General features: G+C 70.5%; 7 protein-coding genes across 7 annotated transcripts; 3 read left to right on the top strand and 4 right to left on the bottom strand.

Moving 5' to 3' along the window:
- Positions 1-2,371: 2,371 nt before the first annotated feature.
- Positions 2,372-4,453, bottom strand: AURANDRAFT_61874 (hypothetical protein; the record flags this gene model as incomplete). The annotated part of the gene is made up of 1 exon (XM_009035641.1): positions 2,372-4,453. One exon carries the CDS (start codon positions 4,451-4,453, stop codon positions 2,372-2,374), a length of 2,082 nt encoding a protein of 693 aa, XP_009033889.1.
- Positions 4,454-5,251: 798 nt separating this feature from the next.
- On the top strand, positions 5,252-6,809 carry AURANDRAFT_61875 (hypothetical protein; the record flags this gene model as incomplete). Its single annotated transcript, XM_009035548.1, has 2 exons — positions 5,252-6,598; positions 6,705-6,809. 2 exons carry the CDS (start codon positions 5,252-5,254, stop codon positions 6,807-6,809), a joined length of 1,452 nt encoding a protein of 483 aa, XP_009033796.1.
- Positions 6,810-8,003: 1,194 nt separating this feature from the next.
- AURANDRAFT_70941 (hypothetical protein) lies at positions 8,004-11,701 on the bottom strand (the record flags this gene model as incomplete). Its single annotated transcript, XM_009035640.1, has 2 exons — positions 8,004-10,099; positions 10,367-11,701. 2 exons carry the CDS (start codon positions 11,699-11,701, stop codon positions 8,036-8,038), a joined length of 3,399 nt encoding a protein of 1,132 aa, XP_009033888.1.
- A 235-nt stretch (positions 11,702-11,936) lies between these two features.
- AURANDRAFT_61877 (hypothetical protein) lies at positions 11,937-14,682 on the top strand (the record flags this gene model as incomplete). The annotated part of the gene is made up of 3 exons (XM_009035549.1): positions 11,937-12,527; positions 12,728-13,283; positions 13,412-14,682. The coding sequence occupies 3 exons, from the start codon at positions 11,937-11,939 to the stop codon at positions 14,680-14,682; spliced, it is 2,418 nt and encodes an 805-aa protein (XP_009033797.1).
- A 1,893-nt stretch (positions 14,683-16,575) lies between these two features.
- AURANDRAFT_61878 (hypothetical protein) lies at positions 16,576-19,602 on the bottom strand (the record flags this gene model as incomplete). Its single annotated transcript, XM_009035639.1, has 3 exons — positions 16,576-17,189; positions 17,245-17,457; positions 18,567-19,602. The coding sequence occupies 3 exons, from the start codon at positions 19,600-19,602 to the stop codon at positions 16,576-16,578; spliced, it is 1,863 nt and encodes a 620-aa protein (XP_009033887.1).
- Positions 19,603-21,047: 1,445 nt separating this feature from the next.
- AURANDRAFT_70942 (hypothetical protein) lies at positions 21,048-24,374 on the bottom strand (the record flags this gene model as incomplete). Its single annotated transcript, XM_009035638.1, has 2 exons — positions 21,048-24,277; positions 24,330-24,374. The coding sequence occupies one exon, from the start codon at positions 23,430-23,432 to the stop codon at positions 21,048-21,050; it is 2,385 nt and encodes a 794-aa protein (XP_009033886.1).
- Positions 24,375-25,896: 1,522 nt separating this feature from the next.
- On the top strand, positions 25,897-26,748 carry AURANDRAFT_13028 (hypothetical protein; the record flags this gene model as incomplete). The annotated part of the gene is made up of 1 exon (XM_009035550.1): positions 25,897-26,748. A coding segment is annotated over one exon (852 nt), but the record flags the coding sequence as incomplete, so codon positions are not given.
- Between the last annotated feature and the right edge of the window lie 380 nt (positions 26,749-27,128).

Here is a 27,128-nt window from a genome sequence, read left to right on the forward strand (position 1 = left end):
GCTGCCGTTCTGCCCGGGATACCAGAGCGAAGCGGGCGACGTGGAATCGCACCGCGAGCCGGGCGACGTGCGCCCCGGAGACGTCGCGGTCGTCGAGGTCTCGGGCTTCGCGCTGCTGGCGGCGCTGTCCGGCGCCGTGACGTCGCGGTGCGGCGGCGACCCCGCTGCCTGCTTCGGGGCCGACCTCGAGCCGCACGTGACCAAGTACCACGGCGCGAACCTCTCGCTCGCGATCGGCGTCCTCAAGGACCTCGAGGCGCGCCGCGACGGCGAGGCCGACGGCAGCGCGGGCGAGCGGCGCCTGGAGGCGGCGCTGGAGGCCGTGCTCGCGCGCCACGTCCCGTGGAAAGAAGGCGACGACGTCGAGATCTACGACACTTCCGTGGCGAACACCGACCATCGCGAAGGGGTCTGGAAGTCCGGAAAACTGGGGCTGCCGACAGCGGAGTATGGATACTACAAGGTGCGACGCGGAGACGATGAAGCCGACACTGCCGCCCACGTTTTTCACCTGCGGAAGCTCGGCGAGCCGTCCGCGGCAACAGAGCTGCTCATCGACAGCGTGATCCACTCGCGGAACGATGTCGTGCGTCGCATGCTCGACCTCTCGCCGGATTTCGCGCGCGAAGCGGCCTTCTGCCCGGGGCACTTGGGCAAGGGCCGTCAAACGGCTCTCGACCATGCGACCACCTCTGGCAATTCCGTGGCCCTTCGTCTCCTTCTCGTGAAGGCGCCCTTTGATCGGACGGGGAGCGCCTATCTTCTCGATCCTTCCTCCGCCTTCACCTCGATCCGCAACCAAGACTACAATTCGTGCAAGCTCGCGCCCAAGATCCGCGCGGAACTTCTGTGCATCCTCTATGATAGCTCCGCGGACGACTGGGAGCTCGACCTCGCGGACGCTGCCGTCGCCGCGGCTGTCAGCGGCGACGCGGATCGAGCTTGGCTGGAGATCGGTAATCTCGTCGCCGCGCAGAAGCGGGCCGAGTTGTTCCACAGCATCCGGTCCTTCACGAAGAAGCACTGGCCCAAGAAGAAGTCTGATGCTACTGTCGGCGAGGACGATTCATCCGACGACGAGGACGAAGCTCTTTGTCTGGCCCGCGAAGCCGTGCGATCGTCGGCCACGAACGCGCTCTGCGCCGCCGCGCGGTACGGTCAACTCGCCGTGATCGAGACGCTGCTAGCTTTTCCACGATGTCGGATGGGATACGTCCTTGGGGAAGCTGCGAAACGTGCGACGGCCGAAGGCTGGTTGGAATGCGTCAGAGTCCTCGCGCGAGCGATGCTCGACATTCAATCGAGGTTCGGTTTCGCGCTTGTCAAAGTTAGAGAAGTAGCGGGCCAAGCCGTGCGACTCGGCCGGTCGGAGATCGTCGAGATGCTTCTTCACGAGTGCGGCAGCCTCCACACCTCTTCATCTCCGCATTATAAAAGCCCCCTCGAAGAGGCCGCGCACCACGGTCAGCCGGCCGCGATTGCGGTGCTCCTGAAGGATCCCCAAGTCCGGGACTCGCTGCGAGAGCGCCAGTCCAACGCCATTGTTCTGGCCGCAGCCCGTGGCCACGTGTCGTCGCTGAAGCTCCTGCTCGACGTCGACGGCGTCGACGCCTCGCGCGTCCGACCGTGGCCAACGGAGGAGTCGCACACGTCGCCGCTCATCTTCGCTGTCTCCAACGAAAGACCCGAAGCGGTCAAAGTCCTCATTCGCTACGGCGCGGACGTGAATTATTGCCACCCGAAGTACAAGACACCGTTGGGGATCGCGTCGATCCAGGGCTTCGACGACATCGTGGCGATTCTCCTCGACGCGGGCGCGACAGTGCTGCGGAACGATGGCAACCTGAGCGCCTTTTCTCTCGCTTGCAGGAATTTCTACGCCACCTGGAGAGGGTATGACAATTACGGCGATGTAGTCTTGAAACTTCTCCTCGACGAGCGGCCCGACGAGTGCCCCGTCGACGTCCCGGCGGCGCCGATGTGCGAGTGCGTGGCGTGCCACGGCACCGTGGCAATGGTCAAGGTGTTTCTCGACGACGCGGGCGTGGACGTGAATCAGTCCATCCAGGACAGCGGCGTCACCGCTCTGCACCTCGCCGTGTACAGTTGCGTGCGCACCGAGCCCGAGCTTTTGTCCAACGAGCGAGCCGCGGCCGTCATTAGATTCCTCGTGGAGCGCGGCGCCGACCTCGAGGCGCGGACGCGTTGCCAACCGACGCCCCGGTCCATCTACGCGCCCTTTTATACCGACATCCCCGTCGGCGCGACGCCGCGCGACATCGCCGCGGTCTGCGGCACGCCCGAGCGCCAGGACGCCGTCGCCGCGCTCCTCGCCGCGGCCGTCGCGGAGCGGGCCCTCAAGTAAGCCGTGTTACAGCCAGACCTGGAGGTCCGGCGGGAGGAGGTGGGCGAGGGGGTGGGGCTCCGCGTGCTCGTACCAGAGCTTCCGCGCGATGGCCTTGTTGTGGGTCCTCGCGTTGATGGACTTGATGCGCTGGAGGTCCTGGGCGCTGCAGGACGAGTGGATCTGCTTGAAGGCGAAGGGCAGGTTCTTGAGGTTCGGCAGCGCGCCCAAACTGTTGCTGTGGCTCAGGTGCGCGTCGTGCGTCCGCTGGAAGTCGTTCTTGCCGAGCTTCACGGTGGACTGGACGTCGTGGACGTCGTGCTGCATGTTGCTCAACGCGTGGTGGTCGTGGCTCAGGAGGCCGTGGACGACGGGGTGGCGCGACGTCGCCGAGGACGTCGTGGACGCGACGGACGACGCGTCGTCCATCGGCGGCTTCGGCGGCTTGAGCTTCAGACGCTCCCGGTTCGCCGTCTGCAGCAGGCGCTTGACGCCGTCGTAGGAGTACTCGGCCCTGAAGGACGACCGCTGGAGGTCGCCGCGGATCGTGTCGATGAACGCACGCTCCGCGCGCGCGCCGACGGGCGTTCCCCCCCGCGCGGACGCGGCCGCCGCGGACAAGCGCCGAAACTGGCTCAGGTTCCCGGCGCGCGACGCGGCGTCGAAGAGGCCGCCGACCTTCGCCGGCGCCGCCAGCGGGTCGAAGACGTCCGCGGCCGCCGCGGGGTCGTAGAGGAAAAGTTCCGCGCCCGCGAAGTGCGCGCCTTCCGCGCCGCCGAAGAGGTGCGACCCGCCGAAGCAGAGCGCGACGGGCGCCGCGATGGCGCCGTGGCGCGCGGAGCTGCCCCGGGGCACGAAGAGGGAGAAGAGGTGGCCCCGGCGCGGCGGCGGCGCGTCGAAGGCCTCGACGTCGAGCAACGGCGCCGTGTCCGGCCGCGCGGGCATCGGCGCCCGCGACCGCCCGAGGACCTGCTTGTGCTTGGCGAAGGCGTTGGCGGGCGTTCGAGCGACCTCCTGGGCGTGCTGCTTCGGGTGGTGCTTCTTGTTCAGGAAGGGCGCGGCGCCGCCGTCGCCGTAGAGCGGCGGCGTCCGCGCGACGCGCCACGTGCACAGGTCCATGCGCTCGGGGAACAGCTTCAACACGCGCACCTCGGAGTCGCGCGTCGACCCGCCGAAGACCAGGAGCTCGTCGCTGGCCAGGGACCGGCAGGCGCTGTGGCCGTACAACGCCGGCGATTCCGTCGCGGCGTGCGACGTCGGGATCACCGCCCAGTTTAGCGTGTCCACGTTGAGGCAGAGCACGTCGCTGTGGCCCAGGGCGTCGGCGGCGTTCACCGTCGCCGACAGGCCGCCGATGACGACGACGTAGCGGCCGACGGGCGTCGCCGTGTGCTCGAAGCGCGCGGGGGGGCGCTCGCCCGTGCACATCGACGTGACCTCGGCCCAGTAGCCGTGGGCCGGGTCGAAGGCCCAGACCTGGCCCAGCACGGTCTCGAAGCCCTTGCCGCCGATGTCGGGCCCGGCGCCGCCGACGACGAGCACGTACTTCGTGTCCGGCTTGTCGAGGCCCAGCGCGTCGTTGACCTTGCGCGCCGTCTCCTCGGCGTCGTCGACGGCGCCCTGGTTCGCGGCGCGCGCGAGCTCCTTGGCCTCGGCGGCCTTCATGGCCTGCTCGATGACCTCCGAGTTCTTCACGAGCGTCGCCGTGTGGCCCCGGCGCGGCGTGGGCCACTTGCCCGTGATGGGCATCAATTTCCACGTCCGCTTCGCGAGGTCGAAGACGGCCGCGTCGTTGAGCACGTTGCGCATGGACATCATGCGCACGACGGGCGCGTGCGTGTCCGAGCCGTCGTGCTTCCGCTCCTTCGTGACGTCCACGGCCTTGGCGCCCAGGCCCTTGCCCCCGAAGACCGTGAGCGTGCCGCCGCAGCACGTGAGGCTGTGGTTGCTCCGCGACGTCACGAGCGACCGCCGCGGGCCGTCGAGCTCCTTCCAGGCCAGGGTCTGGATGTCCAGCGACCAGAGCAGGCTCCGCCGCTGCTGCGTCGCCGACCCCTGGCCGCCGCCGCCGTGGACGTAGAGCGTGTCCCCGACGAGGTCGTGGGCCATCTGGTAGCGGCAGGGCGGCGTCAGGGGGCCCGACGTCTTCGCGCGGTACCAGCCCGCCATCCTTTTTGGGACGGCTCGGGGGCGCGAGGTCTTGCCGGCGCGGCGCGGGCCACTGGCGCGGCGCTCCCGCCGGCGCCGACGCTCTCCACTCGGGAACAATGAGAGCAGCCCCGCGTTGAAAACTGAGCGCTCAGTTCAAGATGCAGTCGTTGGGTTTCTGAGAGGCTGCCCAAGGGCTTCCGATCGCGAGCTCGCCGCCATCCAGTGATGTCGTCGCTCCGTCTCGCGCTCAAGCTCAGCGCTGCGGAGGCGACGGTGCCGTCCGTAGCTCCCTCGGGCGGCACACCGATGAAAGAGAAAGCGGCCGCACCCAAGGCGCCGGCCCAAGCCAAGCCTGCACCGGAGCCTGCGAGCACGGAGGTGCCAAAGCGCAAGCGCGGCCGCCCGCCCAAGGCGCCTGCGAAAGAGACCCCGGAGAAGAAGACGCGCGGCCGCCCGAAGCAGGCCGTCGAGGCGCCGGAGCCGCCGCGCCGCGGCCGCCCGAAGAAGGCCGCGGCGGCCGCGCCGCGAGCCGAGGCGAACGCCGCGCCGGCCGAGGCCGCGCCGGCCGGCCAGCCCAAGACACCCGCGAAGGCGAAGAAAGCGCCAGGGGCGAAGGAAGCTCCCGAGAAGAAGAAGAAGAAGGCTCCCGCGAAAGCTCCGGCGGCGAAGAAGCGAGGGACGCCGGAGGAGGCCTCCGAGGAGTCGTCGCCCGCGGAGACCGAGGCGCGGCGGCCGTCGCGCGCGTGCAAGCAGGCCATGTCCATCGTCGAGGACGAGGAGGCGGCGGCGGACGGCGCCGAGGTCCTGTCGGCGCTCGGGGACCTCGTCGAGAAGAAGGGCGGCGACCGCGAGGCCGTCGTCGACGGTTGGGCCGTGCGCGCGCGCGTGCGGCCCGGCGACGGCCGCGTCGAGCACGTCTACGTCGACCCCGCCGGGAAGCGGCACCGGTCGCGCAACGAGGTGCTCCGGTGCCTCGGCCTCCTCGCGCCGACGCCGGCGAAGCGCGCGCGCGACGAGGCCGCGGGCGCTCCCGAGGCCGCCGGCGACCCCGCGCCGCCCGCGGCCCCGCCGCCGGAGAAGCGGCCGCGCGCGAAGAACCCGGACATCGACCTCGCGGCCTTTGGGTGGGCGCCGCCGCCGCCGCCGGACTTCGCGGGCATGCTCGAGCGCCTCCGCGCCGTCGACGTGCCGCGGACGTTGGCGCGGCAGAACATCATCGGCGAGGCCGACGCGTCCGCGGGTGTGCGGTCCGCGTGCGTCGGCGTCGTCGCCGCGCGGAGCCACGGCGTCATGGCGAGCTCCTTTTCGCGGTCGCGGCCCGGCCTCACGCGCGAGCTCGTGCGCTTCGGCAAAGCGCACCTGCCCGCCGGCTTCAAGTTCACGTCGATCCAGCTCAACCACAACTTCTCGAGCGAGCTCCACGTCGACGATTACAACGCGGGGCCGTCCTACATCTGCGGCCTGGGGACCTACTCGGGGGGCGAGCTCTGGACGCTGGAGCACGGGCCCCTGGACTGCAAGCAAAGCTTCCGGCCCTACGACGGCACGGAGCCCCACGCGACGCTCCCCTTCGCCGGCACGCGCTACACGCTCATCTTCTTCTGCCACCAGACGCACCCCCACCTGCGCGAGGAGGACCGGGCCTACCTCCTGGAGTTGGGGTTCCCCCTGCCGGGGAGGCAGGAGTGCCTCCGGCGGCGGACGGGCCGCTTCGGCTTCGCGAGCGGGAGAAATCTGAGCTACGAGGCGCCGAAGCGCGTCAAGACCGCCGCGGGTCTCGAGGCCTTCGCGGCCCACCTCCGGGGCGCGTCCGTCGAGGCCGCGCGCGCCGCGGGCGACGCCTGCTACGAGGCCTGGCGCCTCGAGGACGCGCGCGAGGCGACGCCGGACCAGCGCGCGATCCAGGGCCGCGTCTTCGAGGACGAGGGCACGCGCTGGCGCGTGCGCGACGCGGACCGCCGCGGCGTCTACTACGACCTCGAGCTCAAGCGGCTGTGCGTCGAGTACTACGACTTCGACGCGCACGGCTACGACGACCCGGGCTCGGGCGACGACGTCGTCGAGTTCACGCCCTACGACGAGTTCGTCACCTTCGCGACCTGGGTCGACGGCGACGACGCGCCCGACGGCGCCCGAGCTCGACGGCGACGCGCGCGAGACCGCCAGGGCCGAGGCCGCGCGCCGCCTCGACGCGAAGCGCGCCTTCGAGGCCGCGGACGACGCCATGGACTACCTCCTCGACCTCGACAAGGACGCGGCGAAGAACGCCGCGGCGGCGGCCAAGGCCGCCCTGTCGAAGCAGAAACGCGGGTGAGTGTTCTTATCCTCCGGGAGGGGGGTATTTGGGTTCGCAGAGCTTTCTCTATAGCGCATTATTCTCTATATCACCATGGCTCTCATCTCGCGCAGGCCGCTCCTGAGCATCTCTTTTGCGCCTTCGTGACCTTTGGCGGCCGCGCGCTTGAGGAGGCGCATGCCTTCGATGCGGTAGTTCTCGTCGTCGCTTAGCGCAAGGAAGCCTCCCAGAAAGTTCTCGGCGTATGTGAGTCCTTGGGCCGCTGATTTTCTCAATATTGAAACACCTTCTTCTACGGACTCATCGCTCCATTGTTTAAGAAGCATCATTCCGAGGTTGCACTGCGCTTGGGCGTTTCCTCGATCCGCTGCCATGCGATAGAACTGCTGCGCCTTCTTTTTGTCAACTTTCACGCCGAGGCCGTTGTTATACGCAACCCCAAGATGTACCAAAGCGTGCACATCGCCGAGCTCCACGGCACGCTTCCAGATCTTCACCGCCTTCTTCCCCGACTTCACTAGGCCGAACGCGCCGTCGCGGTACGCGGTCCCCAATTCCAAAATGGCTTCTGGCACGTCATTTTCCACATGTCGACGGATTGAAGCCAGCTGCTCCGCGTCGCTCCAGGCCGCCAAGTTCGTCCGGCAGAGAGGACACGGATCGTTGCTGATCTTGAGCGTGCACGACCGACAGACCGCCCGGCAGCAACAGGGGCGAAACATAGACGGATGATTCACGTCCCAGTCCTCGAAGCAGATCGGGCACCGCGACCCAACACGCGCCGACTGTGGCTCGGGCTCCGGGTTCGCCTCGCGCCGCGCGCGAGCGGCTTCGTGCTCGGCGGCGATGCGTGCGCGGACCTCGTCGGCGTGCGACCGCGGCGCGGGGCCGTAGAACACCTCCTCCGGTGGTGGCGGGGGAAGCGGCGCCTCCGCCCGCGCCGCCTCCGCCGCCCGGTCGTCTCGGATCTTCTTGCACGCCTCCCGGTGGCCTCGCTCGCGCCAGTCGATCTTTTGACAGGCCTTGGTACAGTACTGCGTAGTTCCACAGGCCCCGCAGATGACGCAAGTCAGTCTCAGTCTCAGGGCTTTCGCCCGGGCCTTGACCTGCTCGAACTCTAACTTTTTTGCGAGGAGAGCAGGGTCCATTGGGAGCGACTCGAGCTTTGATGAGCAAATCGCCGAAGTTTACGCCTCGAGCGGCGCCCGCGCGCGCACGCATCTACTTTACGTACCACCGGGCCCCTAGACCCCCAGCCCGATCTCCGCGAGGGCCTCGGCGCGCTTGTCGTCGCGGTCGCCGCCGAGCGCGGCGCCCGCGGGCCGCGTCCAGTCCGGGAGCTCGCGGCCGAGCAAGCGGAAGAACTCCGCGTTGTGGGGCGCGAAGAAGGCGTCGAGCGTGCTTTGGACGCTCGCCGGCAGCCCCTCGTCGTCGTACTCGCCGTGGATGGACCAGCCGATGCGCTCGTCGAAGGACGGGAACGCCTTGGCGATGGACGCGCGCTGCGCCTGCTCGGCGACCGCGTGCGTCGGCGACACGAGGTCGGGCGCGTAGGCGAAGGCCGGCAGGCCCGCAAAGGCCTCGACGTCCTTGGCGACGGCCGCCGGGTCGTCGCGGAGCGCCGCGCCGTCGAGGACGAGCGTCTGGGCCCGTTTCACGCCCTGGTAGTAGCAGCGCCGGAGCTGCGTCGCGTAGAGGCTCCGGTAGACGAAGTCGCGCTGGATGGCGCCGTTGGCCTTGGGCTTGCACTTCTTGAGGAACGCGTGCGCCTCCTCGTCGGTCTTCGCGACGTAGTTGGCCTTCCCGAAGTGGTCCGCGGAGCATTTCTCGAGGGCCTCGGCCTCCGTCGCGAGGCCCGCCTTGGGCATGAGGTACTCGAGGCTCTGCAGGGGGTAGCAGAGCTTCGTGAGGAAGGCGGTGGTCGAGCCGTCGTCGCCCGTGCTCGGCTTGAAGCACGCGGCGATGAACCGCGCGACGTGCGCCTCCGCGGCCCAGCCCATCTTCTTGTCCGTCTTCTTGTCCTTCGCGAGGCGCCGCCCGTGGGGGGGCGCCCGGAGGCGCGCGGCCGTCGCGTCGCGGAGCTCGGTCCAGGCCGCCGGGAAAGCGTCGGGCGCCGTGCCGTTCTTGTCGCGGACGCACGCGCCCGCGTCCAAGAGGCGCGTCGAGTTCTGCAAGACGGCCGTCGAGAGGCAGTGGAGGAAGAGGCTCGCCTCGTTCTGCACGGCGGCGACGAAGGGCGCGTTGGCCGCGACGCGCGGCGCGCAGGCGGCGAAGTCGAAGACTATCCGCTGGCCCCGCGAGGCCGGCGCGAAGCACGCGTCCAGCAATCTCGCGAGCGACCCCGGCGGGAACCTCGTCAGCGCGCCGTCGCCCTCGGGCGTGCGGGCCACGGCGACCTCGCGGACGCGCGCGATGACGCTGGACACGCGGCCCAGGAGCATGGCGTAGCGGTTCTCGCGGTCCCGCGACATGAGGCCCGTCGCGTTCCGGCCGTTGAGGCACGCCGCGAGCGCCGTCGACTGGTTCTTCTCGACGGCGCTCTTCGCGTAGCACAGCATCAGCGACGCCGCGTGGCGCTGCAGGTTCCCGAGGAACTTGCGCTGGGGCTCGACGCGGCGCCGCTCCATCTGGAACTCGCTGTAGAGCCGGCTCACGGGCTCGCGGACGATGACGATCAATTTCGCGTCGTCCGGCATCTCCGCCGCGAAGTTCCGGCACGCGACGGGCGACGCGACGTAGAAGGGCGTCGCCTCGGCGGAGATGAACTCGCCGACGGACGGGCCCGGCGCGTGCGGGGCGACGGCCGCGTTCATGGGCTTCATCTGCGAGAGGTACTTGGCCGTGCCCCGGCAGAACGCGGGGCCGCCGTCGAAGTAGTGGAGCTCCTTGTGGGGCGCGAACTGTACGTTCGGGTGGGCGCTGAGGATGGCGGCGAGGGCCGTGGACCCGCCCTTCTGCACGCCGCCGATGACGACCTTCGGGAGGCACCGCGTGACGTTCAGGCGCGCGCCGACCTGGCCGCGGTACCGCGTGACCGCGAACTTCTGGCCCGTCTTCGAGTTCACGTAGGGCTGCTCCGCGTCGAGGACGCAGCACGTCTGGCCGAAGTAGCCGTAGCCCCCGACGCAGGTCGCGTCGGCGAGCGTCGGCGGGCCCGACCGCTTCTTGCCGTAGTCGACGTGGGCGATGGGCTTGAATCGGATGAGTTTCCCGCCCACGGCCATCTGGCACTCGTCGTTCTTGCTCTTGTTGTCCTTCTTCTCGGCGCGGGCGACCGCGCCCGCGAGGAGGACCAAGGAGAGGCGCATCTGTTTGAGGCGCGATCGGCGAAATTCTGCTAAAGTCCGCGAGTCTTCGGCCGGGCCTCGCAGACCTCCTAGGCGTCCTCCTCGTCGAGGTTGTCCTCGACTCAGCCACCCCTCGACTCCCACTCCTCCCCACCCCCCCAAAAAAAACAAAGACCCAAACAACGCCCCTTACGCCGCGCCGTCGGCCAGCAGCGCCCGGAGGCTCGCGCGGTGGCCCGCGGGGAGCTGCGCGGAGTTGGCCGTCCGCGACGCGAAGGCCGCGACGACGTCGTCGGGCTCGCCGAGGAGGCGCATGTTCGCGACGACGGCCACGAGGCGGTTGAAGAGCACGGTGTGGACGTGGAGCACGGCCTCGGCGAGCTGCGCGTCGTCGAGGTGGTCGTCCCAGGGCGACGGCCGCTCGACGTCGACGAGGCGGAGCTCGCCCGCGACGCCGTCCAACAGGGCGTCGTCGTAGAACGCGTCGGCGCCGCGCGCGTCGATGGCCGCGTGCGCCGCCTCGCGGAACGCGTCGGCCTCGACGACGAAGGCGCGGTCGCCGTCGGTTTCGCGGTAGAACGTCGCCGCGAGGACCAGCGCCTGCGTCGCGCCGTGCGCGTCCTTGGCCTTGACCGCCGCGCAAAAGAGCGCCGCGAGCGCGTCCACGGCCAGCGCCGCGTCGCGGTCGCCGAGGTCCGGCGCGTCGCGGAAGCGGCCGATCGTCGCTAAAATCGCCCGTCGCGCGTGCGGAAAGTTCTGCAGCACCTGGACGTGCTCGCGCGTCGCGTCGACCTTGTGCCCGACCCGGAAGAGCGCCGCGGCCGCGCGGCTCACGACGGGCGGCAGGGGCGACGCGAGCGTCTCCGGCTCGTCTCTCGCGGTCTGGCGCCTCTGGAAGTCCCAGTCTAACACGCGCAGCGCCGCCGCGTAGCGCCGCGTCGCGCCCGGCTCGGCCCGCGCGTCGGCGAAGCGCTTCGCGCGCCGCCGGGCGCGGTCCGCCTCGGCGGCGGGCGCCGGGACGACGGCGCCGAGGCGCGCGGAGAGGTGCGCGCGCTCCGTCTCCAGCAGCGCGGCGACGACGGCTTCGACCGCGGACGCGCGCCGGACGTCCCCGCGGTAGACGGCCGTCGCCGCGGCGACGCGCGCGCCGTCGAGGTCGCGGTAGCGCTCGCGGAGCGCGAGGCGGTGCTTGAGCCGCGCGGCGCCGACGCGGCCCCGCAGCCGCTTCCGCTCCCTCGCGACCTCCGCGGCGGCGTCGGCCGCGGCGGCGACGGCGGGGCCCGCGGCGGGGCCGTCGGCGGCCGCGCAGCTCGCTGCGGCCGCCGCGAGGGCGGCCGCCGTCGTCGCGTGCGCCGCGGCGCGCGCGGCGCTCGCGCGCGCGACGACGGCGAGCGCGCCGTGCGACGCGCCGACGGCCGCGACGCGCTTCGCGACGCGCGCCAGGCCCGCCTGCGCCGCCGCGCTCTGCCGCTCGGCGGCCTCGCAGGCGCGCAGGGCGCGCAAGAAGTCGGCGAGGACGGCCTCGTTGTCCCGCGCGGCCTTGCCGAGGACGTCCAAGGGCACCTCGTCGTAGAGCCGCTCCGCGTCGTCCTCGGGGAAGCAGGACGCGAGGAGCGCGGCCATCTTTTTGTGCGTGTGCTTTGCGGCTTTGGCTGTTTGTGTCCACTGTGGATGCCGAAGAGCGTCGAGGCTGCACACGAGGCTCGAGATCTACTCGTAGAACATGCTCTTCTCGCAAGCTTGAGAAGGCTAAAGTTGCATTACAACCTTGAAGCGCCGCGCGCTGGTAGACGCTGGAACGCGCTGGGGCTGCCTTTTCACGTCTTTTTGCGCACGGTTCGGGCTGCGCTGCGTCGAGATGCAGCGGCTCGCGCCGCTGGAGAGCCCGGACAAGGCGCGGGCGCCGGCGAGCCCCGAGGTCAAGGCCTTGAGCCCCCTGCCGGTTGAGCACACGGCGGCCGCACCCAGCGAGACGGCGGCCGCACCCAAGCCGCAGCCCCAGACCCGCCGCGACGCACCGACGCCGCAGCCCGAGTCCCGCGGCCGCGCGCACGCGCGGTGGTCGGCCATCACCGTGGCGTCGGCCGTGGAGCGGGTCTGCAAGGACCTGGGCCTCGTGTCCGTCGCGGGCGAGTTCTACGAGCACGGCGTCACGGGCGACGTGCTGCCGTTGCTCACGCTCGACGCGCTCCGGGAGATGGCCCACGAGGAGGACGGCGTCAAGGACCGCCACAGCGAGCTGACGAAGGTCGGCAGCCGCCTGCGGATCCGCGAGGGCCTCGCGGCGTTCGTCGCGCGCCACGGCGACGTCGACGGCGCGGCGCTGCGCGACGGCGTCCTCGGGGGCGCGACGTTCCTCGTGCCCGACTCGTCGCGGTCGCCCATGACGCGCTACGCCGAGCACCCGTCGAACGCGACGTCCGCGAAGTTTCGGATCGCGTGCCGCGCCGTGCGGGGCAGGGCAGGACAAGGGTGATTCAACGTCGCTTCAACGTGAGTGTTCCGCGCGCGCGCGTTCTGGAAAAAGCATCCACGCTTCGAGACCGTTCCGAGAGATGATCGCTCGTCCAAAAATCAGCCGAAACGAGTGGAAACCGGCCGAGCTAGGAGCCTTTGAAGTTGGGAATTTCGCACTCTTGTCCTGCCCAGGTGCGGGGCCTCCTGCAGGCGGAGCAGGCCGCGCCCGCGCTCCAGCTCATCCGCCGCAAGCCCGAGCAGGGCGCGAGCCGCAAGCCCAAGCAGGTCTTCGTGCCCGTCTTCATGACGCTGCTGATCAAGAAGCTCGTCGAGGTCGACGAGACGTCCATCGCGCTCGTGGGCACGCTCATCCAGCGGCCCCTCGTCTACGACCTGGAGCGGCTCAAGCGCGTCGGCGAGGCCGAGGAGACGACGCGGCCCTTCTTCCAGATGCGCATCAACGAGGGCGAGGACGACGACGCGAATCTCGTGCTGCGGAAGACCGTGCCCCAGTTCGTCGACGGCGCCGAGGCCGGCGAGGCCTACTTCGCGTCGTCGTCGACGTTCGTCGCGAAGATGCCCCTGAAGCTCAACTCCATCATCTCGTCGCACCCGTTCCACGTCGTCTCCGCGTCGACGCTCCTGGAGCTGACGTCGTTCACGGGCCACTTGGACGGCGCGGACCAGGGCAGGACAAGAGAGCGAAATTCCAAACTTCAAAGCCTCATATCTCGGCCGTTTTCTACTCGTTTTGGCTGATTTTTGAACGAGCGATCATCTCTTGGAACGGTCTCGAAGCGTGGATGCTTTTTCCGGGACGCGCGCGCGCGGAACACTCACGTTGAAGCGACGTTGAATCTCTCTTGTCCTGCCCAGGCGCGGACGGCGCGCCCTTCGAGTGCCGGCCGAACCTCCTCGGCCACGTGGAGGACCTGCGGAACTTGGTGTCCGTGCGCGACTGGTCGACGTCGGCCCTCGACGAGATGCGGTCCTGGAACATCATCAACACGAGCCCGTGCATCGAGTACGTCGTCGACGGCAAGCACGACAAGGGCTACTACTGCCCGAAGGTCCGCGTGACCTTCTACCTCCGGCGGGCCTACATCCAGCCCTTCATCGAGAGTCTGATGCCCGTCGTCTTCGCGAACATCGCGCTCACGCTGCTGGTCATGCGCAAGACCCAGATCGACCTCGGCGACCGCCTGGGCAACGTCGTCGCGATCGGGCTGACGATCGTCTTCGTCGTCCCGCAGCTCTCGAGCTCGCTGAGCTTCCAGCCGAAGATGCAGCTCAACCACGTCTACGTGGTCTGGATCTACATGGCGCTCATCGTCGTGCTGCTCTACAGCTTCGGCATGAGCAAGGCCAGCCACTTCGCGCGCCGGCAGGGCGACGTCCGCGACTGCCTGCTCGTCATGCTCTGGGGGAACCTCGTCATCCCCTTCACGAACTTCGTGCGCTACGCGCTCTTCGTGCGGCTCCTCGAGCGGGAGCCGCGCGCGGTCGCGAACCCGATGACCTTCAACGGCCGCGTCGGCGAGGTCTCGGAGGTGCTGAGCCGCGACCCGGAGGCGAACACGCGGCGGCTCCACCTCAGGCTGCCCAAGCGCGCCGCGAAGGCGCCCGCGGCGGCCAAGAAGGTCGCGCCGGGGGGCCTGGCGTACGCCGACGAGCTCCTCGCGGGCAAGCAGTCCAAGGGCAAGAACACGGCCGGGTCGGCGATCCGCTTCTCGGACCTCGCGACGTTCTTCAAGCCGCCCGAGGCGGGCGAGACGCGCGTGTCGCCGAACCCGGCGCTGCTCCACATCCCCGACGACGCGCACCCGAACAAGCGGCACTTCGGCCTCGCCTACGCCCAGGGCGACGCGGCGCCCTGGCGCTTCTACACGGCGACGAAGGCCATCACCTGCGGCCTGCCGGCGTTCATCATGAGCCACGTGCCCTGGGCCGAGCTCCTCCGCATCTCGATCTGCGGCTCGGGGTCGACGCCCTGGTACCGGCTCCCGCACCAGTCCGTGGCCATCCTGCCCACGGTCGCGAGGGCCGTCGCCGACGAGGCCGCCGCCGTCGCCGGCGGCTTCTGCTCGCTCCGACGCGTCGACTCCCACCGCGCGGAGGCCAAGGCCGAGGCGCCGTCCGGGTCCTAAGCTCTAGGTCGGGGGAACGACGGCTCAGACGCCGCTCGCGGAGACGGCGACGGCGCCGCGGACGTCCGCGGCCTTGGACCGGTTCGTGAGCATGGACAGGTCGATCGCGTTCGCGTCGATGTTCGTGGGGCCGCCGCGGCTCGCGACGCCCGTGAAGTTCTCCTTGCGCGCGTGCTTGACGTCGTCGGCGATGGTGCCCGTGGAGCTCGGCCCGTCGCCCGTCGCGAGGATGATCTCCTCGAGGTCGTCCGCGCCGCAGCCGAGCTTGGCCGCGACGAGCTCGAGCGCGCGCACGAACGCCCGGAAGCTCACCTTCTTCTTCTCGTCGAACTCCTTCTCGACCTTGGCGAAGATGAGGTCGCTGTCCGTCTTCGTGAAGCGCTTCTTGAAGAGCTTGTGGTCCTTGAGGAACTTGTGCCAGTGGCTGATGCCCATCGCCGGCGACTCCAACGTGACGACCTTGCCGCCCAAGCCGAAGGACACGTAGGCGAGCCACTTGCCCTCGAGCGAGTTCGCGCCGGGGCACGTCGCCATCTTCTTGCGCTGCTGCGCGCCGCGCACGCGGGCCTCGAGCTTCAGCGCCGCCTTGCTCTCGGTCGTCTCCGGCGGCTTGAGCTTCGCCAGGGCGCCGCGCAGCTCGGCGCAGAACTTGACGCACTGCTCCGGACTGTAGGACGCGCTCGCCTCGATTTTCGCCTCGATCTTCTTCTTCATCGCCTCGTCGACGGCGCTGCTCGACGCCGACACGGCGGAGCCCATCGTGAATGTGCTCTGGATGGCTGCCCTCGGTTTCGCACTTCAAGACGGGCCCATATCTTTCACCTTGAAGACTTCAATGAAGTGTGTGGCTCGACCCGCCAGTTAGTGGGGCGCGGCGGCGGTCGTGGGCGGCGCCGGGGCGGGGAGCTCGGGTTCGCGTGTGGGGGGCGCGGTGGTGGTGCGCGCTTGAGTGGTAAGGAGCGCGCATTGCCCTCTGGCATGCCATCATCCGCGACCGTCGACGAAGGCGCGGAGGTCCACCTTCAAGACCCGGGCCTTGACCGGCTTGAGCGCGAGGCTCGCGACGAAGTCATCGATCATGTCCGCCTTGACGATCTCGCAGAGCTCGTCCGCGCCGTTCTCCTCGCACCACTTCAAAGCGACGGCGACGTCGAAGCCGTCGCCCTTGAGACCGTCGCGCAGCTGCTTGAGGTGGTCCTCGAGCGTGCCCGCGATCGCGCTCGGCGCGTCCTCCTCGGTCACCGAGTCGTCGTCGACGGTGATCGCGTCGCACATGAGCTCCGCGTCGCGGACCTCCGCGGACCGGGAGCCCGTGATGACGCAGTCGTCTTCGGACGCCTCGTCGCGCGGCGCCGCAGCCGCTGCTGCTGCCGCAGCCGCGCGTTGCGCCTCGCTCGCCGCGCGCTTCTTCGCACGGGCCCGGCGTCCTTGGAGCTCCTTTCTTGCACGCGCCGCGTCCATGCGTGACAGAGCTTCCTCTGCCGCAGCCGCGCGTTGCGCCTCGTTCGCCCGCGCCTCCTTCGCACGCGCCGCGCGCCACCGTCCCGAGACGAGTGGCCGCCGTGACAGGTGGCAGTAACCCATCTCGTCGACGCCCGCCGCTACGCGCTGCGCGCAATGGGGGGCTGCGGCACTCATGCTCTCTTGTTCGGATGTCAACGTGATACGACCGGCTCGCTTGACGTCACGTTGACCTACGTTGAAGTCGACGCTCTCGCAGCTCGCTTCGCTACCCCGTTTATTCTAGTGGCGCGCGCTGGGTGATGGGCGGCGACGGGGAGGTTCCGGATCTCGGTCGAGGGCGGGCCGCGGCGAGCGCGAGGGAGAGCAGCGGGCGCGCGCGATTCGGGCGCGCGGGGCCGGAGCTTCGGGCGGCGCGGGTCTCGCGCTGGCCTAGCCGCGGTTCTCCACGTTCGCCAACGCGGTGCGCTTCTTGGACGTCTTCTTCTTCTTCGCGGCTCTCGGAGCTCTGGCTTCGGGCGCGTCTGTTGCGGCCTCGGCGTCCCTCGCGGCGGTGGCGGCGGTGGCGGCGGCGGCCTCGGCTTCGCGATTGTCGAGGGCCCGGTCGCTTTGCATCGTCACCGCGGCGAGGAGTTCCCGGTAGGCGACGATCGCACTCGGCCGGTCCGCGTCCTTCTCACTGCAGGCGACAATCGCGATGCGGCCGAGCGCGCTCAGCAGCTCGTTGCTCGGCTCGGTCGGACTCGCGGCCCCGAGGACCTCGTCCACCTTCTGCGCGACCATTTGGGCCCGGTCGCGGTTGATGGCATCGTTGATGGCGTCGCGCTCCTCTTCCGCGTCGCAATCGTCGTCCCGCAGAAAGTTATAGACGTCATCCGGGTCCTCGGAGCTCAAGCGCTTTGTGAGCTCGGGCCACATGCCGACGAACGTGAACTCGTCGATGACGTCCGCGAAGCTGACGCTGTCGTCGTCGTAGCCCCCGACGGGCTGCGCGAAAGCGAAGATGTAGATCATGACGCCGACGGCGAAGACGTCCCAGGATGGACCTGCGTGGCATGCCTCGGAAACGCTCCCTGTGGACGACGGACGCCGGGGCGCGACCGTCGAATCGCGCCTCGATGGCCGCGAACGGCTGGAACGGGGGCGTGCCCGCCCCGGTGAATTCGACGTCGCTCGAGGAGTACTCCCGCGCGGAGCCGAAATCGCACAGCTTGAAGAGGTCCTCGCCCGTGGTCTCGCTCTGGAACCAGAGCACGTTTTTTGGCTTGAGGTCCAAGTGGAGGATCCCGTGCGCGTGCAAGTACTCGACGCCCGCTAAAACGTCGTGGAATGGTCGCACGCTAGGCATCGCGCGAAACGAAGACTTTCGCAGATCCATGTACGCTTCGAGGTCGCCCTGCGCGTGCTCGAGACCTGCCCGGGCCGGCGCGCGTCGATCGACGCGGCGCGATTCGCACGCGGGCGCTGCGATCGCGCCCAGCACCAGCTGTCCGCATCGGTAGCCCGAAACGATGAGCTTGACGACAAAGGCCGTGCACTGCAGGGACTTGAGCATCATGAGCTCGTTCAACGCGTCTCCGTCGCCCTCGTGAGGAATCTTGAGCGCGAGACCCTGAGAAGAATAGTAACGCGCGAAGGTTCAAACGCGGAGCCTGGCTCTGGGGACGAACGCGGCTGCGATTCCCGACGAGAGCATAGAGAAGCGATCCATAGCTGCCGCCGCCGAGCTCCATGGGCTGCCCGTCGTCGTCCAGGACGTACTCGATGGCCTCAAACTTGCCGTCTTGCTTGACGAGCTGGTGCTCGTCCATGCAGCACGACTTGCCTTCGGCTACGGCTCGTCGGGCCGCCACGTACGCCGCTTCGAAATCTTTTTTGAGCGGGCGACCTAGACACGTGCGGTACGGACGGGGTCGGATCGCGCGGACCCGGGACCGCGCCCTCGGTGACGACGAGGCTCGCGTCGCACCCCATGCTCTCGAGCGCGCACTTCAGCTCCGCGATAGTCTTCTTTTTGGCGTCGGCCGACGCGGTCGTCTCGTCGAACTCGTCACGGATTGACGCTTTGGCGGCCTCGAGCCCCTCCCGAGCCTCCGCGGCGCGATCCTCACGCTCGCGCGCGAGCTTCTCCTCGACATCCTTTTTCGCTCGCGCCATGGTTTCCACGTCTGCGCGCAGCTGATGTTCCCGCGTCGTCGCCGCGTCGCTCTGGGACTCCTTCGCGGCGGCGAGCGCCGCCTCGAGCGTCGCGATCCGTTCCACGAGCTCGTGCTCGCGCTCCGCCTCCTCATGAGCGAGCCGTTCTTGGACGACGGCGAGATTGTCCGCGGCCGTGCGCCTCTCCGCCTCGCGCGCCGCCGCCGCCTCGCGCTCCAACTTGCTCCGCGCCGCCGCCTCGCCCTCGCGGGCCTCTTCGGCCGCACGCTCGGCCTCGTCCGCCGCGGCGCGCTTCACCGCCTCGAGCTCGAGGGCGTGGCCGCGCTGCATCTCGCCGCGCCGCTCCGACTCCGCGTCCTCGCGCGTCTTCCGCTCGGCCTCGAGCTCCGCGCGCTCCTTCTCGAGGCGCTGCCGCGCGACGTCCAGCTCCTGCTTGTGCGCGGCCACGCCTCCCTCCACGGCCGCGATGCGTTCCTTGAGCATGGCGACTTCCTCGAGCGCGGCCTCCTTCGACGCCGCCAACGCTTTGAGCTCCTGGTCGCGCCGCGCGATGTCGGCCGCCGCCGCCGCGCGCCGCGCCTCGAGCTCCGCTTGGTGCTGGAGCTCGCGCTCCGCGTTTTGAGCGGCCACGGCCGCCTCGGCCGCCTCCGCGGCATGGCTCGCGACGACGGCGACGGCCCCCGTCTCTTCGACGACCGCGCCCAGCTCCGCGGTCTCCGCGCCGATCGCGGCCGCCGGCTCCTCGTCCGGGCCGTCCCGCGAGCCCTCTTCCTGCCCGGCCCGTTCCAGCTCCTCGGCGTCGTTCAATTCTTCGATGAACTGGAAGAGCTCGCGCTGATTCCGCTCGCCGTGCTGGGGCTCGTGGAAGTCGACGAAGCGCGCGAAGAAGTCGACGCGCTCGAAGTAGTAGAGCCCGTCCGCCGGCGGGCGCGCGCAGTCCGGGTTCTGCTCCAAGAACTCGCGCTCCAGGGCCCGGTAGATCAGCATGCATTTCCTCGCGGACTCCTTCGTCCACCGCGGGTTCGCGCCCATGTCGTTGATAAAGGCGCAGAACTTGGGAATGGACTTGACCGCGGCCGCGCAAACGCAGAGCCGCGCCTCGCGGGCCTCCGGGAGCTCTGCCCCCCCCGAGCCAAGGAGCCGGAGCGCGGGCGCCTCGAAGGTCGTGCCGGCCCAGACGATGGGCGGGGACGCCCGGCCGTGCCGATCGTGCTGCTTTCCCCACGCCACTGTGACGGTGCTCCGCTCCTGTTTGAGCTTCTCCTGGCATTTCATGATCGTCGCTGCCTTGGCGACCGTCATCAAGACGCTCTGACGTGCCAACGCAGCGTCAGCAGTTAGTTTGACGAGGAGTTCAGGGACAAAACTCTGTTCATGTACGGCGGCCATATTACGCTGCGATGGTGGAGACTCGGGCGGTGCACCGCCCCACAAAAACAGCCAATGGGCTTGGCTCTTTTTGTGGGAAATATCAGCCTCACTATCTACCTCAACACAAAACATCCAAACTTGGCTGCCATACAAGATTTTTCCGCAGCTTTTGCCGAAGTCGATAATGAAGTTGGATTTTCGGAAGATGCATTTTTTTGTATGAGAGATTTGCAGCCATTCATTTCCCTGGACAGGGTGCACCTGACGCTGCCCGCGATGCTGCAGCTCGGCTCCTAGATTAACTAGGGTGATCTCAGAGCCCGCGTCACGATGGCGGCAGCGTCCATGCAACCCGGGTCCAACCAGCCGAGGTGCAGCCGGCAGCCTCGGCGGAGGGCGCGATTTCAATTTGCCTGCCGCCCAGTTCGCAGCCTCGTTCCAGCCCCATAGCCCACTTCAGAGCCCCGCGCTTTTTTTTAACGGTGCGCAATCGAGCGTCCGAGCCGCAGTCACCCTCGACATCAACCCGCCCGTTGTGTATTTGAATCGATGGCTGCCCGAACATCTGGCAATGGTAGGTCAGCAACATGAGCGAGATGATGACAAGAGCGGCGAAGGCAAAGGCCAACACGGAGCCGCGCCAGCCGCGCCCGTCGATGCTCTTCAAGACCGAGGATCGCCCGGGCCAAGTCTCCTCTTTCCCGAAGCCGCTGGCGCGCCCGCGGCGCGTCCCGAAGGAGTCGCGCCCCGCGGAGAAGGAAAAGTGGATCCAGAAGCACAAAGACAGGGTCAAAACGATCGGGCGCCGCCAGAGCATGCACGGCAACCGCGGGTCAGTGGGCGACAAGCTGAAGGCGAAGGTTGAAGCCGTGATGGCCAAACGCGAAGCGTCGAAGCCCCGGAGCGCGCTCGACGCGACCGACGCGTCCGCGGAGAAGGGGTCCGAGGAGAACGAGTCCGGGAAGATCGCGAAGGTCAAGGCCAAGCGCTGGACGACCCGGAAGAACAAGGTCTCGGCCGAGGAGAACGTCGCGGAGCCCGCGCCCGACGCGGTCGTCGAGGAGCTCGAGGCCAAGGTGAAGGAGCTCGAGACCATGCTCGACCAGAAGGACGCCTTGTTAATCGACGCCGCGGACAAAATCGAGTACCTGGCGAAGAAGAAGGACGAGTACCTGGCGAAGATCGCGACCCTCAACGCCGAGCTCGAGGACCTCCGCGCCCCGCAGCCCGAGTCCGCGATCCCCGAGACCGAGGCCGTCCAGGAGGAGTAGGCGGCCACCCGCGAGCCGCGGCGCGCGCCCCCCCCCCCAGCAGCGCAGACGCCCCCCCGCCCCACAACGCACGAGAGCGCGCGCACGCCCCGCACGAGGTAAGACTTAGTCCGGGCAGCCGGGCCGGTAGGGCCAGACGAGGAACTCCGTCGCCGCGTACGCGCGCGGCGGCGGCGGCGGGCCCGCGGCCGGGTCCGCCGGCCGCCGGCGCGGCAGGGCGACGCGGACCTCGTCTGACGCGGCGACGACGTCGCCGTAGACGTTGCTCTTGAGCTCGACGCGGAAGGCGACGTCGAGGTCGCAGCCGTCGGGCGGCTCGACGCGGAGCACGAGCGTGAGGTGGTTCTGGAGCACGCACGTGAGCATGCCGCCGACGCTCGCGACGAGGCACCAGGAGCCCTCGCGGCCGACGTTGAAGGCGTCGATGGCGAGGTCGAAGACGAGGTCCGCGGCCGCGGCGCCCGGCGCGGCCGCGAGCGTCGCGCCGTCCGCCGGCGCCAGAATCGCCGCGGACGACGCCGCGCGGCCGAGCGTCAGGGCCCGCGTCATGGCGAAGGAGATCTGGGCCGCGAAGTGGGCGTCGTCCCAGGCGTGGGCGTCGGCGGCCAGGATCGCGAGCGCGCGCGCGTTGCCCGGCTCGACGCGGACGGCCGCGCCCTGCGCGCCGTAGGCGGCCGCGAAGACCGCGGCCCAGTCGCCCGTGGACGCGTTGGCCGCGTGGGGGATGTAGAGCGCGCGCGCGCCCTCGACGAGGCGCCGCAGGTCGCCGCCGCGCGCCGCGGCGTCGTTGCCGACGAGCCGCAGGTCCGCGCCGCCGGGCAGCGATCGCCGCAGCGCGCGGACCTTGGACGTCTCGACGACCTCGGCGAGCAGGACGACGGCGACGGGCGCGTCGCCGCGGGCGACGGCGGCGGCCGCGACGGCCGCGAGCCGCGGCAGCGACGCCGCGTCGCCGAGGACGACCGCGGCGGCCGCGGGCGCGTCGCCCGCGGCCGGCCCGGGGAGCAGCGCCACGCCGTAGCCCTGCTGGAGCGTCAGGGGCCGGAACCCCGCGGCCTCGAGGGCCGCGGCGTCCTCCGCGGCGACGTAGGTGACGCCGTCGTAGAATTCGCGGGCCGCGACGAGGTCGCGGTCCGGGCCGCACGCCGGGGCCCCGGGCCGCGGGTCGCGCGCGGCGTCGTCGAGGAGCACGAGCAGGCGCCGCTGGTGGAGGCGCCGCGCCGTCGTGAAGTCGCGCGTGAGGCGCCGCGCGCGCAGGTCCGCGGCGCCGCCGAGGGGGCCCACGGCCCAGACCGCGTCGTAGACGAGGAGGTCGTGGGGCTCGCGCGCGGCGATCCAGTTGAGGTGGTACGCGTCCGCGAGCAGGTCCGCGGCGGCGCCGAAGGACGACCCGAACTGGGGCGTCCACTCGCCGGACCAGACGACGGCGACGCGCAGGCAGCCGTGGCGCGCGCAGCGCTTCTGCTTGGCGGCGCGGACGCGCGCGAAGAAGGCGAGGACCCGGGCCGCGCGCGCGTCGTACGTGTGCCGCGCGGCCATGTAGCGCCGCGTCCGGGCGCCGAGGTCCGCCGTGCGCCTTAAAGCATCGACGCGCTTCGCGACGTCGCCGGGCTCGCGCCAGAGCAGGAGGTGCGACGCGCCGCCGTCCTCGGGCAGGTCCGCGAAGAGGGCCTCGAGCTCGGGGAACGTCTCCATGACGAGCGGCGCGCCCGTGGCCAGGGCCTCGAAGACGCGGTTGTTGACCATGCCCGCCGCGCGCTGGCCGTCCATGGTCGCGCCGATGACCGCCGACGCGTTGCCGTAGCACGCCGCGAGCGCGCCGTGCGGCAAAATGCCCCGGTAGTGCCGCTTGAGGTCGTCGGGGCCGACGTCGGCCCAGCCCGCGCCCCAGAGCTCGAGGCCCAGGGAGCTCGCCGCGGCCTCGCGGAGGATGCCCACGAGGTTCGCCTTCGTCTCGATGCCCAGCGCGGACCCGACGTAGACGAGCGGCGCGCCCGCCGGCGCCCTCGCGGCCGCGGGCGCCATCTCGTCCAGGTCCACGGCGAGGTTCACGACCTCCGCGGGCGCGACGTTTCCCAGCGTCGCCGCGACCGTCGCGCTGTTCGTCAGGTAGCCGTCGACGTCCAGCGACCCGATGGCGTCGAGGCCCGGGAAGTGCGGGTCGAGGCACCAGTAGAGCACGACGACCGCCGGCCGCAACCGCCGCACCTCGTGGATGAACGCGTTCGACATCTCGAACCAGCCCTCGATGATGACCAGGTCCCAGGCCTCGTCGGCGATGCCGCTGTAGTGGAACGGGTAGAAGGACCTGGCCACGCGCACGCGGCCGCTGCGCAGCAGGGCCCGCTTCAGGCCGTTCGTTGTCATGACCGACCCGACGATGACGCCGCCCTCGACGGGGTAGGCCTGCGCGTGCAGCGCGACGGCGAGGCCCTCCTCCGCGGCCGCCGCGCAGCGCGCGAGCAGCGCGAGCAGCAAAAGGCTGCCCATCGCGGTGCTGCCCAGCGGCTGAACGTCAATGTGGGCTTCAACAAGCTTCGCTGAAGCGCTTTGCCACAAAAGAGAGCTCTAGACGATGGTCGCTCGCATCGCCGCCTGACTGGCGTTTCGCATCGCCGCCTGCCTCGCGTTGGCAGCCACCGCAGCGGCCTTGGACCGCGTCGAGGTGTCCATCGAGACGCGGATCGCCGCGCCGCGCGTCGACGCGTCGGCGCTCGCCGCCGGGTCCCTCGAGGCGGCCCTCGAGGAGCTCGCGCGCGTCCAGCGCTTCCGCGACGACCTCGTGAGCGGCGACGCGGCGACGCCGCTCGGCGGCTACACCGTCGAGGTCGTGGCCAAGTCGTCGGAGTACGAGGCGCGCGCCGGCGACGACCGCGACGAGGACGACGACGCCGACGCGACCGTCGGCTCGGCGGACGTCGAGCTCACGGAGCGGCAGCTCCGCGCGCTGCCCTTCCGCGCGGCGCGCCAGGTGAAGCGGAGCCGCCAGCCCCTCAAGGCCTGGCTGAAGCTCGCGTCGGACTTCCCCGCCTTCCGCGGGTCCCTCGCGGGGCCCATGCCCAGGAACGTTTCGGCCGACCTCGAGGCCTGGGCGCCGCCGCGGCTCGAGCGCCTCTGGGTCGCCGGCGTCGACGTGCCCGTGCGCGCCGAGGGCGCCCACGGCCTCGTGCGCGACGCGCTGCGCGCCGTCGAGGACCACGCGGCCCGGGTCGCGGAGCTCGAGGCCCTGGGCGTCGCGTTCGACGATCTCCGGGCCGCGCGCCCGGCGCCGACGGCGGTCGGCGGCCTCGGCGCCCTCGACGACGCGCGGCACTCGTCGGTCGTCTACGACAGCGGCGCCGACGAGGACGCGGACTTCGCCGACGACGACGCCGCCGTCGACGCGCGGCTCTTCTTCGACCCCTCGAGCAAGCGCGAGCTCGAGGTCGCGTTGCGCGTGCTCGACGTCTACATGGACGTAGACATGAAGCAGACGTCCGTGCCCGTCGTCGTGCGCGTCCACCCGAGCGACGCGCGCTGCCGCGCGGCCCTCGCGGCGCTGCCGGGCGGGCCCGCGCGGCGGCGCTTCCTCGCCGAACTGTGGAAGGCGCCGCGCGCCGCGGTCGGCCTCGACGGCGGCGCCGTGCGCAAGGCCTTCAAAGCGGCCCTCGACGCCAAGGCGCGGGGCCGCGCCGACGCGCTCTTCGACGCCGCCGAGGCCGCCGGCGACGTCTTCGGGGCCGCGGCCGCCGGTCTCGGTCTCGACGCGCTCGGCGCGCCGGCCGTCGTCGCCAACGGCCGCGTCACGTTCCTCGCGGACGACGACGGCCTCATGGACCACGAGCAGGCGCGGCGCGCCGTCGGCGCCGCCGTGGAGCGGGCGCACGCGCGGGGCGCGCCGGACGGCGGCGCGCCGTTCTTCAGTCGGACGCTCACGCCGCTCGCGGTCGACGGACCCGACGAGCCCCGGGAGCTCCTCTTCTCCAAGGTCGCCAAGGGCGCGGCGCCGCCGCCGCCGGGCTGGACTGTGTACGTCGGCGGCGACGACGACGACGCGGGCCCCGCGTGGGCCGCGTACCTGCGAGCGATCGACGCGTCGACGCGCGTCGACGACGGCTTCCGCGAGGCCCCGGCGAAGAAGCACAAGAAGAAGGCGCGGCGCCGGGGGCCGGACCTGAAGCCGCCGTTCCTCGTGTGCAACGACGTCGTCACGCCGCTCGCGCTGCCGACGCCGCCGGCGTCCGCGGATCCGGCCGCGGTGCGCGCGCTCGCGCGGTGCGCGCGGTCCCTCAAGGCCGTCGACCGGCGGCCCCGCTGGGAGGCCGACGTCGACCGCGCGCCGGCGGCCTTGAAGCACGCGTCGACGAGGGGCGACGCGCGCTTCGAGGTGCTCGCGCTCGTCGACCCGCTCGGCCCCGCCGCGGCCGTCGTCGCGCGGCTCCTCGTCACGCTGAGCGACTGGGGCAACGTCACCGTCGCCTTCGCGCCGCAGGAGGGCAGCGACCTGCGCAAGTGGAGCCAGACGTCCATGTGGGGCGAGCCCGTCGTCTTCGACGCGATCGTCACTGCCGGCCGCGTCCGCGTGGAGCCCAAGACGCCGTCCTGGTGGCGCCTGCGCCTCGTCGAGGCCGCGGGCGGCGACGTCGACAACCTGGCGCCGGCGGAGGTCGCGGGGGCCGTCACCGCGCGCTACGCCGTCGACGCGGTCTACGTGCGGGGCCAGGCGCGGAACACGATCCGCGCTTCCATCGGCGCGAGCTTCGCGGACCGGCTCGAGGCGGCGCGCTGCGTCGCCGTCAACGGCGGCGCGTCCCAGGTCGTCGAGGCCAACGGCGAGTTCACCGTCGCCGTGTCCGACTTCAACGCGACGCTCACGCTGGGCTCCGCGAACCGAGTCGTGCCGAGCCGGTCGCTCGCGCCGAAGCCCCTCAAGCACCGCAGGGACTACTTCTCGGCGTGCAACCGGTCGACGAGCAGGGACGGCACGGTGCACGTCTTCTCCGTGGCGTCGGGCCAGACCTACGAGCGGCTCCTGCGGATCATGATGGGGTCGGCCGCGCTGGCGACGTCGCGGCCGCTGAAGTTCTGGCTCCTCGCCGAGTTCCTGTCGCCGGCCTTCGACGCGCCGGCCCTGGCGGCGGCGCTGGGCGCGGACATCGAGCTCCTGGACTCGCCGCCGTGGCCCGAGTTCTTGACCGACGACTTGGACCGGTCGAAGGTCGGCATCCGCGGCGACAAGCAGCGGCTCATCTGGGCCTACAAGCTCCTCTTTTTGGATGCCCTCTTCCTCGGGCGCACGGACCGGGTGATTTTCGTCGACGCGGACCAGGTCGTCCTGGGGGACCTCGCGGAGCTCTTCGACATGGACCTGCGGGACGCGCCGTACGCGTTCGCGCCGTTCTGCAAGGGCGGCGACGCGAACCCGACGACGCGGGGCCACCGCTTCTGGGACGGCGGCTTCTGGAAGACGCACCTCGGCGAGTGGTACGACTACCACATCTCCGCGCTCTTCGTGGTCGACGTGCCGGCGTTCGCGCGCTACGGCGACTCGATCCGCGGCGCGTACAAGGGCATGGCGCCGAACCCGGACTCGCTCGCGAACCTGGACCAGGACCTCCCCAACTACCTCCAGACCAACGGCGTGCCCATCCTCGCCCTGCCCCAGGAGTGGCTCTACTGCGAGACGTGGTGCCACCCGCGCACGAAGCCCGCGGCCAAGTCCATCGACATGTGCCAGAACCCGCTGACGAAGGAGCACAAGCTCGACATGGCGCGGCGCATCGCCGACCCGCTCTGGAGCGCCCTCGACTCCTACTTCGCGCGCCTCGCGGCCGGCGAGCCCGAGGACCTCATGTCGCTGCGGAGCGCGGCCTTTGGCCTCTCCGCCACGCCCGACGCGGCGCCCGTCGGGGACGGCGAGCTCTAAGAATTAGTCCCAGTCGCCGTCGCTGTCGGAGTCGGACTCGTCCATGGGCGTCATGGCGATGGACCCGCGGCGCTCCGCGAGCCGCGCGGCGATGGCGCCCATGAGGCCGAGCCCGCCCGCGGGCGGCGGCGGCGGCGCGAGGACGCGGTCGTCGGCGTCCTTGAGCGCGACGCGGCCCGCGTTGAGCTGGCCGAGGAGCGACGCGCGGACGTCGCGCGCGGGCGGCGGCGGCGGCGGCGGCGCCTTCTTCAGCGCCGCGGCGCCCCCCGCGATGCCCCCAG

This window comes from Aureococcus anophagefferens, assembly GCF_000186865.1.
Source record: "Aureococcus anophagefferens unplaced genomic scaffold AURANscaffold_3, whole genome shotgun sequence".
NCBI lineage: Eukaryota > Pelagophyceae > Pelagomonadales > Pelagomonadaceae > Aureococcus > Aureococcus anophagefferens.